Below are 11,010 nucleotides of genomic sequence, written 5' to 3' on the forward strand. Positions count from 1 at the left end.
ATGTTAAGTTTCCCTGGTGTCTAATAAATGCGCACTGAGGGTTCATTTGGCATCTTTTTAAGAGCTTAAGCTGGATGGAGAAAAGCATACCCCAAAGACTGGGAGTTGGCGTGCAAGGGAAACTTCTTTGTACCACTTTGATTAGAGAAGTTGCAGCCTTCCTGTTCCATAGATGATAATTTTGGTGCTGTAAAAGGCACCAAGGAAATCGTCAGATCACTGGAACATAATTCATGAAACTTGGTGATTTGGAGCAGTTACTGCACTAGTTTTACTTCAGCATAAAATCCATCATTTGAGGAAGTTTTGTTCTTAAGTGCTTTCCTGCATAAAATCTTTCAAGTTTTTGTGAGTAACTTGTCACTTGTGAGTCCTCACCTGCTTATTCCAAGTACTGCGATTAAAATCTTTCTCTGCCTTGCAGGTTCGACTTCGTACACTCAGCTGCACACTGGTATGAGAAGATAATACCTTTCCACCACCTCCATCGCTGGCAGTGGGCTGTCTTCTGCAAACCCGTGCTCTTTCTGTGCTTCTGTACAACGCGTATAGTGTGGGACCAACAGAACGCAGCGCTGCGACTGGACGCAGTTCGCCCGGACGCAGTTCCATCCCAGCACACCCCGTGCAGACTGGGACTTATGTATATAGGCACTTTGTGGTCATGCAAAAAAAAAAATCATTAAATTACATGTATATTGTGGAATGCTAATTTAAATGATTAACTTATGAAGTGTGTATTTATCAAAAGGGTGCAAAGATGAAACTGGTGTATTAAGGAAACTGAGCTACATTCAGAGAAGTTCACTTGCACTTTTTCTGGCAAGGCTACTGAAGTTACACGACTCCCATAATATTTGCTACTGGCAGTGCAGACAGAATATCACTTGTAGAGACCTATTTTTGTAATGATAGAAGTTTTGAATTTTATGGGTATTTTGTCAAAGTACTGAAATAAAGATGACTTCATGCTTTTAACTGTGTTCTACTCTGTGAAAGTTCTTAACGTTGAAGAACCGCTCCCTGCTTCACAGTGAACACGTTGCTGCTACCTGTTCTGTCAGCTGCATTGGTACTTTGCTTGGACTCCAAAAGCGCTGCTGCTTGCTAGAAGAGAGGACGAGGGTAAGCTTGGGTTCTGAGACAGGGCTAGAAGGGAGGATGCTCTACCATCAGAGGTTTTGTGACAGTTACACCTGCATTAGGAATGGGGGGACTGGGTAAGCCCTTGCTGCAGTGAGCAAGGATGAGAGGGGCAGGGGAGGGAGGTGGGAGTGGGGGAGCAAAGCTCTGCATGATTAACTTTAATGCACTCATTTCTTTCTTGTAAGAATAGATTCACTTAGAAAACTGTTACAGAAGAGACAAGGTTGAGCAGAGAAAAGACTTCCACAAGCAGTTTCTTTATAAATTTAATTCAAAACTCCTGAGCCAGAGCTCGTGACCATTTATCACCACTCATGAACCAAACACCATGTAAGAATCCTGCATAACACAGTACAAAGGGAAACAGTCAGACATTTAACTTAATTAATGGCCCTTTTACACAAGATCATGTTATTTACACAGAGAAGGTAGCCAGCTTATTGTTACTTTCATATTTACACCATGCTTTCAGAGATTATCATCTCTCAAAATTATTTTTTTTTTTAGCAAATTAGTTGTTGCTTTCCAAACCTCTTTTACAACCTGATCACGTTACACATTTAACTTAGCGTGATGATTTACAGAAGACTTTTCTACCAACATGTTTGTAGTCTGCCTACCACCACTCAGCTGTCTAGTCACTTTTTTAAAAAAATAATTACATGGGCACTTTCACCAATCAGCCAAGGCCCCAGGCAGACTTTGACATGATTCTGGTTGCAGTAGGGCACCGAGCAAGTGCCTGCCCCCTTGGTACCTTGTATCCACTAGTCACAGTACTTGGATACAGGGCACGGTACGTAGTCTTACCTGTCAGTGTCTGGGGAAAAATTATTTTCAATTATTTTTCAAAAGCAAAGATGGTTGGTAGAAGTAACTCATTTCTTCACCTTAAAGGGGTCGCATGCACACACAGAAGACAGTTTCTCTTTCAAAAAATGCATCAAGAAGGTGGTAGAACAAGCAGTTGTACACAGCAGCATTAACAAATGAAACAGCTGTAGAGGCACTGCAGGTGGCAGATCACTGTTGCTCTCCTACAGTAGAGGAAACAGTTCCCATTTGCCTTCACTTTGTTATAATTTTACTCAGAAGTCTGTTAGTTTACGCAACTTACGTTCTCAGCTCCAGGCTTTACAGTGACCTCCTCTTGTATCTGATAATGGGGTTATTGGGTGTGTGTATCATTGTTGTATAATTGATAGTTGGAAAATAGTCATTGATGAGGTCAAATTCATACAAACGAAGCAAAGTAGACCAAATCGTCTTAATCTGGACATAAGCAAAGTTTTCTCCAATACAGCGATGACGGCCTAGGAGGAAAGCCGCAAAAGCAATTAGAATGCGTAGTTATTAAACCACCTTTGACAAATTAACTTCAGAAGTTTTCTGTGGACTGTAATTGTTTAAAAAGAAGCAATCTTGGGCTCTGAGCCTGCAAATGTACTTATGTAATTTATGAAAGTCTTGTTTTCTGAAGCTTTCACTCAAAATACTGTGGTTTATGCAATGAGATTGTGCTCTGTTTTCACCAAAATGCATTAATTTATGCAACACTGAGGAAGAGTTTGTAAAATTTGAGAAAAGAGCATTGATTATAACCATACTGTGGTCTTATCTGCAAGCTGTTTGGGCAGTTATGCATCTCTACATAGACTTCTCTCTCTGCCTTAAAATGACTTCATATTATGAATTTTTTACCTTGACTTTAAAAGACTTGAATAAACTCAAATGTAACATATGGTAACAAAGATTTCTTTTTTCAATTGCTACTCTGAGTCATGTATGAGTCATGTATGCAACTATGACTGATGCAGAACTATCACCTTCATTCTCTTAGCAGCACTTTCACATTAAGAAAACTTTCAGGCAGCAAAGGAAAGGAAAAAAAAATGATGAATCTCCTCAGCTGCTACAGCACAGGGAGATGCTGTGGGATGGCCAGCACAAGGTGTATGCACTCACTCTGGGAGGGATTCGTTCCCTCACCACACGCAGTTACTCACCAGCGCCAAAAGGAACATATGCAAACTTCTCCCCTGCTGCTGGGTTATCCTGAAGGTAGCGGTCAGGCTTGAAGTCCAGCGCGTCTTTCCACGAGTCCCTCAGACGGTGGTTGACAGTGGGAGATACACAGACCTGGTGGCCGGGGGGAATACTGTAGCCAGCAACAGTCTAGGAGGGAAGAGACAAGACCCCACACGTCACACCTCTCTTTTTTTTTCTTTTGACAGTGTTACCTGAAGTTCTGTAATCATGGGACTCAGATCTCAGAAGAGATTTTAGCTAAGTCAGTTAAAATCAATGCAGCACAGCAAATTTTACTTTAGATTTGCCTAGCTTGTATTGTTGTGTAAGAGCAAGCCAAATTTTTCCAAGATAGCTATTTAAAATACCTGGCAAACCACAAGGCTCACTATTTTGTCCCATTGCACACATCAGTGAGGTGCCCAGCTCCAACCTGTCAGCCACCTCCTCGCAGGCACTGGGTGGCTGTTGCAGGGGTTCCCAGAGTCCTCCCTCGTCCAGGCTGGACAAGTCCCATGCCACCTCGGTGGTCCCCTGATCCCTACAGGTCACCAACACCTTGACTGCCCAGAAACCTGGACACCAATATTCCTGTGAAGTTCACAAGCACCAAGTAACAGTCTCTTCCCACAATCCGCTCTGGCTACGCTCCCACTGGTACAATCCAGAAGCCATCAGACCCTCACAGCTCACCATACTCTCCCATTTTTCCTTATGTCCAGCAAGACACCTCCCACCCAGCCTCTTCCAGCCCTATTCTCCCAAAGCGAAGCAAGAGCCAACAGGTGGGCTCACCTGGGGAGTTTTGGCCATCCTCATCATGGTCATTATAGGAGGTCTGAGCCTCAGAGTTTCTTTCAGACAGCGATCCAGCAAAGAGAGATCTTTGAGCTGCAAATATAAAGTAAATGATGCATCAAGATATACATACCCACTTGCACAAAAAGGTATTTTACACCATTTAAGAACAAATAAATAACCAAATCAAGGAACAAGCAGCTCATATTTACATGGACTTCATTTGCTACCCTGACAATTTTTCCCTTGATTCAGTTAAGACAAGGAATTAAAGCTCTCTGACCAGTACAATCAGTTCCTGACTTATCTGACTGATTTGTCTCACAAGTGCTTACTAAGAGAGATCACACCACATCCAGTTCCTCAGTGGGGATATGATGATCTTCCAGCAAGATCATGCAGCAATTTTTTTGAATAGAGTTTGTAGCAAGTGCAGTTTCCTTAATCAAGGCTGATAAAAAATAGCATCAGACTGAAAAGTTACTCAAATAGACACAGCACCGTTGGCCAGTATGTCTCCCATCACCAACTGCTTGTTACAGATCACGATTCTAACACGAAGCACGTGACTGTATTTGACTTTTTTAATGAAAATCTGCAAGTATAACAATATCCCTCAGGAATAATGAACATACAAACCTGGTCATAAGTTAATGGTGGCAAGTCATCTCCACAAACTGCTTTTTGCTCTGCATAGCACTGCTCCTGTATTGATTTGTCTCTGGCTATGAAGAAGCCAAGCCAGGCACTGGTGGTGGAGGACGTGTGCTGCCCTGCCAGGAGCAACCCAATAAGCATCCCAGCTATCTCGTCGTCTGTCAGCGGGCGGCCATCCCTGTTAGAGGGGTGTTAAGGGGTTAAAGGGTGTCAAGTTAAAGCTTCACTTCATCGGGTTTCCCGTTACAGCAGTGTTGACAATTTTTTCTAATCTACTTCGTGCTCCTCCTCCTGTGTTGGCCACCCTAAATGCAGCAGCTAAAGATGTAGCAGGAGGGAGAAGGGAGAACAGGGGAGGCAGACTCCCTGGGAGCCCTGAAGAAAATCACTCCTGCACAGCCAGCTTGTTGCTGAAGATCTCAGAAGTCTAAGTCAGCATTTCTAAGTAAACTTGTTTTTAGGAACGCAGCTAGGATCAATTGCTGGCAACAACAAAAATTCAGAACATCTTTCTTATTGTTTGGTAGACAGTTTTAAAGTAAACAGCTCAAAGCTGAAGTAAAATATCTGTATTTATTTCTCTCTATAGAGAGAAAATAATGACAAGTCTTCAACCCCTTTGCTTACTTGTACGAAGCATCCAGTAGTGTTTGGAGCATGTCATCCTCCTTTTCCTCAGAATTCCGACGTTTCTGGATAACCTTGTAGAAAATATTCTTTATCTCTCTGTGTGCTCGATCTCGACGTCTGAGATTCAAAACATGTCTGTTAGCAACTTTGTATAAGGTAACACTAAATCCTTAGGAAGGATTTACTGGGATGTCTGGAACATGGGAACAAAGGGGTTTGGATAAAATGCTTCAATTGCTTCAATCTCATTTCTGGTACCTGAAGCTTGGCAGAGGCAGCCAGCCGGGCAGCAGCCAGGCAGCATGCGTGAAGCCCCCATCCAAATCGGCATACAGCTGCGCCACCTTCTCGTTCAGCAAGCTTCTTATTTCCTTGCCATGTAGGCAATGACTTGCTGTCAAAATGATAAGTTCTGAAAGGGCTTCAAACAGATCTGAGGAAAGATTTGTAAGAAGTGTTACTGAAGACATATTTTAGGCAAGATATTACGGTTTACAGGCTAGTTTACAGTAGCTTTTTTGTATTTTGAAGAAGAGAATAATAAATAACTGAATATATATTAATATTTTAATAGAGTTTTAGCTTGCTTTTCCTGAAAAATGAAGCATGTGATTTTAAATTTCTGTGGTTTTCATCACTTATCTAATAACTTTTAAATTACATCATTTGATTTCAACAACTTTTTTCTAAGGTATTTTCTAGATTTTTTTTTCTAGGAAAGCTATTAATACTTCCAAAGTAAACAATGCAGCACAAGTCTAATCCTTAATAAAAGTAACAGAAGCCACACAAAAACTTATACTTGAAATCCAAATCCATGGGTTACCAGCTAGTTTTGCTGTTTATTGAATGATTTTTACCTATTCCTGACACCAGTGTGCCACAGTGGGATTGAGAGAGTACTGATGGGCTATGTCTAGCAGGCAGGTTGGTAATTAAAAGAATTCCACTCAGCTCCCAATCTAACCATGTCACTTCTACAGCTGCAGTGCAGATGATCAGGAGCTAACACCTCTGACAGTCACTCCAGGAAGTCACACAGTACCTTTTCAAAAGGACTAAGAAACAGTCACACTGAAGTGACTGGTACCATACAAATCCAGCACGATGCAGCCAGCGACAGGTACACTTGCTATTGGCAGACCAAGAAAGCACAAGTAGAACAGTTTTTAAGGCCTGTCAATGATTTTTCCAAGCAGCTTTACTCTCCAGTAGCCTTAGATTTGATTAAACAAAAAGGGTATTTTCTATGTTTTTTCTGATCTTCGGTACAATTTTGCTGACACTATTTTTAATTTAATATTGCAGTAAATCGTTCCCAAAAACATACTGCATGATGCATACCATGCATCAGCCTTCATTTCTTCCCAGAAAATCTAAGTAAAAATGCATCTGATTTCGCTTACTTTTTTCTCCACTTTCTCCCCATGCTTTGAAATACTCCTTTGTTTCTTCTTCGATCACAGATACATGCTGCTTAAACTGGGCAATATTTAGTCCAGTTTTGAGCATCTTCTTCTGTTCCAAAAATACCTAGGGGAAACAAAATAGAAGAAGCAATTAGAACAGGGATCATCATATTAATGTAGCTAACAGTTTCATATAATTTGCATTACAACATATAAAAAGTTTTTTTTAAAAAAAAGATTAGGTTTGTAGTGTACAAGAGTGTACAAGATACCCAAATTTGACGTAATAGGTAATATTCAATTTTTCACCTTTTTTGTTTTTCAAGCAAAACTTCAGTAACATCCAAGTACTAGCTGAAGGGAGCAACAATTCTCTTCTACAGTGCCAAAACAGAAAATAAAACATTTTGTTTGTTAAGCATTAGCATTGAAGATACAAGAAACACTCAAGAGAGAAATATGGAATGCACTTTCATGTACCTCATTATCACCTACGTACACACAGCTGATCAGCCCCATGCCTGCAGTGTTTGGGTTCAGTCTCTGTTCCTTGGTGTGCAGCCTCCTCGCTTCCCCTTCCCTCATACCTTACCTCTGCTCTAGGTACCACCGCTCCTTTACAAGGCCCCAGGATGTCACTGCCCACAAAGGCTGACCCAGGAGCACGAAGCGAGCCATTTCCTCAAGACATGGTAACCTTCACATCCCTCTCACCTTCCCTTTTTTCTGCATGTGGACTCACAGCTCATAAACCTCCTGCTAAAGAGCTCACTACTAGATGAGAACCATTCAGTGAGTTGATGGGACTCAAAGTTATTCAAATAATTTTTAAGCCCCAAGTATGGATTACAGCATCTGTCCTACACCATACTGGGGACAACTGACCAAAAACTGGCATCTCACCGAGGGCTCTCCACGCACTACAAAGTTATTTACAGAAAAGAAGGCATAAAAAGAAAGGTTGCTTCCTAGGAACTTCTGCTTCCAGAAGGCAGCGGGGCTACAGCAGTCTGCCAGGGTCACACATGTGGCAGAGTTAAGGGGACAGGCATATTTTGCCCAACAGTGTGGTGGCCCAGCCCCAAGCAATGGACAGAACCCAGCAGGGAGCACACCCTGTGTCACTGCAGTGCTGCTCCAAGAGAAACCACCGGCACAAGGCCTGGAAGGAGGAGACAGAGGGAATGTGAACTGATACACAAAGGGTGTAGATCAACAAATCTAATTACCAGAATTACTGATAAACAAGGAACTTCCTTTCAAAGAGTCCTAATTATATTCAAACAGATAGTCAACCTTAAGGGGTGGTTCTTCCAAAGCAGGAGTGGAAGTCCCTGTCAGAGTGAGGAGGAGGAGACTAAGCTGCTTCAGCAGAGAGAAGGGGGCCTTAAAAGAAAGTCCCAGATGAGCCACCATCGGCAGGATGCCCAACAAAGGCCTGAACAGCTCTCCAAACGCCTTCCCAATGTCTGAAATCAAACCATAGCAGTAGCCCTACACACAAAAAAATGGCTAAACTGTAGCAAAATGCACTCTAGGCACAACCAGGCACGCTGCCTTGTCAGCTTCATACAGGGGAACGTGTCTCTAGAGTTAATCAGTGTGTGCCAACAGCAAAATCCCTGCATCGCCCAGCTGTGGAAAAAAAGTAGCACAGGTGATTTTCTGAAAAACCTCAATCTTCAGAAATAAAAAAGGAGAAGTCTTTCTAGTATCAAAGGTATGAGTAACAGGAGAATTCCAACAGACTCACAAGGCTTACTGAGTGCTAAGATTAGTCTCTTGACTAAAGCAGAGCTTGAGCACACCCTTTGTGTAAGCCTAGAGACCTTTTATCAGAACAGAGCAGTACGTGGCGGACACACGGCTGCCACTGCTACCAGCCTGCCCTGTTGCACAACAGACCGCGATGTCACCACAGGCAGAACACAGACTGCTGGCAGAGCGAGTCTCTCCCACAAGAAGCAGATTCTGCAGCTTACATCTGTCACTACCAGCTACACGCAGAGGCAAGGCAACAGCCAGAGCTTAGCTCGGAAACCATGGTACATGACACAGCCATCTTCCTGCCAGACCCAGGCAGGCTGCACTCTGCAAACACACACAGCCTGATTTTGGTCCTAGCAAGACAAACCTCGTGGCGCCAATTGTCAAATTATTACTCCTGCGTACAGATTTGGCAAGGCACGAATGAGAAACTAGCATTCAGAAGGAAGACCCAATTGCTCACAAAGGAATCTGTGGTCAGTGACATGTCTAAGGGAAGGAAAAAAATAAAGACCATCTACCAGTTCCCTCTATGGTGGGATTTGGTGGTTTCTAAAACTAAAAAAAGTAATGGATAGTCAGGTAGTAAATAATGCAGCCTAAACGTGCTCAGGCTTGATCATCCAAGTGAAAGTACCACTGCACCCGGCCTTCTGCCAGGATTGCACAGGAACACCAAACCCAGCACACCGAGCCAAGCATTCACAGCTGTCTAGTTGGAATTTAATTCTCCTAGCTTTCTTCTCGTTTCATATGTAAAATACATACCGCGTTAGGGACATCATAAGCGACTCCCTTTCCAAAAACAGGTGTTGTCAACCGGGAGTATACATCCTCTGCATTCAGGTCTTCGTTTTTGCTATTGAAGAGCAGTGCAGCTGCATCACTACCCAGTAAGTAGGTGAATGTCTTGCCAACCATCGTGAAACTGAACACAGGTCCATACTATGAGGAAAGAAATAACAGTTCATTTTTAAAATGTAGGAACGTGAATCATGCAATCATTATCTCTTTATGTACAAGCTTCTACAAATCACTATTCACCTAAGAAACAGTTAGAGATCTAATAAAGACATAAACATTTTAAACTATATTTAAATTCTTCTCCCAATAGACTTATTAGTGATATAACTAACACGTGTGATCGTGCAAACTGTAAGACTATTATGCTTAAAAAAAATCAGGGAAAAAAATGACACCATGAGAACTGGCAGAGACACTACAAGAATGCAGCAGCCTCCAGTAACCTACAAATGCTGTCTTGGAAAAAAAATGGATTTGGAGTTATGCACTGATAATTAAGAGCAAATAAGATTTTAAATATTAAATGTCAACTCCAACAGATGCTCACATACTAATCTTAGCTTGACTAGCTTGGAGAAAGACAAGATTTAAGCTTATGACTCCAGAAAGTTTTAGACAACATGAAACATATCAATACATCTGACTTTATTGGAATTAAGGTTTACTGCCTTAGACCCTTTCTTTTGGGCTGTTTAAATCACCGAGGTTTTATGCACCAGCCCCTTTAACATTGCTGAATACCTTAAAAGTCATAAAATCACCTACTATAGAGGCAGTCAGCAGATTAGGGAAGAGTGAGATTAAAAGACCCCCATTAAAGCAAAAAATGACATCATGAAAATGGATTTTTAATGAACTTGTGATTCAACTACAATTTAATTCAACAGTCTGAAGAAACCACAACCTATTGTGCATGCTTCATTCCATGTTCAAGGCAGTAAGAGAGACTCAACAGTTTTTAAACAGAACTTAATAGATACACAGAAGTATTTTAGCACACGCTCAGCCATTCGCGTAAGAAAACGTACCTTGTCGTAAGCGTTTTCCAAAAACTCAATGGGACTTTTTCCAAATGCTATCGCATGCCCAAGGAAAGGGATGCTTGACGGAATATATGGTGGGTATTTCTGAGGAAGAAAGAGAAAAGAGACTGAATTTTCTTCAGAGACTACTGAGATGTCTCTGAAGACATGCGGGGCGCCCACAGCTGGCCCAAGACCCCCGGCGCCGCCGCCCCCCTCCGCAGCCATCCCCGGGCAGCCCCCCAGACCCCCCTGTCTGCATCGAGCCCTCTCCCCGCCGGCCCCCACCACCTTCCCCGGTCCCCCCCCGGCTCGCACCCGCTGCTCGGAGCCGACGTGCCGCCGGTAGCCCAGCTGCAGCAGGTAGCCCAGGCTGAGGACGAAGGCGGAGGCGGCCAGCGCCAGGGACAGGGGGTTGCCGACGGCCACCCGCTCCAGCAGCGAGCCGCCGACCTCCAGCAGACTCAGCATCGCCTCACGGCTAACGGCCGCCCGGCCGCCTCACGGGAACCGTCGCCTCACCGGTAACGGCCAACGGCCGCCCGCGCGCCGCGGCTGAGGCGGGAGGGGAAGGGGGGGGGGGGGGAGGTGCCGGGCCCCGCCCCCCCGCGCTGGGCTGATCTCTGCCCATGTGACGCCTGCCGCCGGCCGGGCCAATGGCGGCCCGCGCGGCACGGGGTGACGGCGTCTGCAGGGCTGCCGGGGCCGCCATTGGGCGGTTGGCGGGGAGGCGGGGAGGGAGGGACGGA

General features: G+C 43.8%; 2 protein-coding genes across 6 annotated transcripts in view; one reads left to right on the plus strand and one right to left on the minus strand.

Moving 5' to 3' along the window:
* AKAP9 (A-kinase anchoring protein 9) overlaps nucleotides 1–984 on the plus strand; it is a 110,600-nt gene extending 109,616 nt beyond the window's left edge. For all 4 annotated transcript variants that reach the window (XM_032180991.1, XM_032180992.1, XM_032180993.1 and 1 more), the window contains one exon: nucleotides 425–984. In XM_032180991.1, coding sequence (XP_032036882.1) covers nucleotides 425–468 — 44 coding nt within the window. In that variant the 3' untranslated portion in view covers nucleotides 469–984. The remainder of the gene's footprint in view (nucleotides 1–424) is intronic.
* Nucleotides 985–1,397: 413 nt separating this feature from the next.
* LOC116485530 (lanosterol 14-alpha demethylase) lies at nucleotides 1,398–10,801 on the minus strand. 2 transcript variants are annotated; one of them, XM_032180997.1, is made up of 11 exons: nucleotides 10,580–10,801; nucleotides 10,268–10,366; nucleotides 9,204–9,380; nucleotides 6,666–6,792; nucleotides 5,518–5,692; nucleotides 5,257–5,376; nucleotides 4,612–4,807; nucleotides 3,970–4,065; nucleotides 3,153–3,321; nucleotides 2,264–2,459; nucleotides 1,398–2,183 (listed from the first exon to the last, which is right to left on the minus strand). In XM_032180997.1, the coding sequence occupies exons 1-10, from the start codon at nucleotides 10,730–10,732 to the stop codon at nucleotides 2,281–2,283; spliced, it is 1,491 nt and encodes a 496-aa protein (XP_032036888.1). In that variant the 5' UTR covers nucleotides 10,733–10,801; the 3' UTR covers nucleotides 1,398–2,183; nucleotides 2,264–2,280. The 2 variants fall into 2 exon arrangements, with proteins under 2 accessions (XP_032036888.1, XP_032036887.1); XM_032180996.1 differs by having other exon boundaries at nucleotides 1,398–2,459; nucleotides 10,580–10,800.
* Nucleotides 10,802–11,010: the final 209 nt, after the last annotated feature.

Source organism: Aythya fuligula, chromosome 2 (genome assembly GCF_009819795.1).
Source record: "Aythya fuligula isolate bAytFul2 chromosome 2, bAytFul2.pri, whole genome shotgun sequence".
Lineage (NCBI taxonomy): Eukaryota > Metazoa > Chordata > Aves > Anseriformes > Anatidae > Aythya > Aythya fuligula.

What these genes read in the sequence shown, in the direction of transcription:
- LOC116485530 (XM_032180997.1), bottom strand. Translation starts at nt 10,732, where the DNA reads ATGCTGAGTCTGCTGGAGGTCGGCGGCTCGCTGCTGGAGCGGGTGGCC. An exon ending in ACGTCGGCTCCGAGCAGCGG is followed by an intron (nt 10,367 to 10,579) that starts GTGCGAGCCGGG and finishes TTTCTTCCTCAG; the next exon opens with AAATACCCACCATATATTCC. An exon ending in CTTATGATGTCCCTAACGCG is followed by an intron (nt 6,793 to 9,203) that starts GTATGTATTTTA and finishes TGTTTCCCCTAG; the next exon opens with GTATTTTTGGAACAGAAGAA.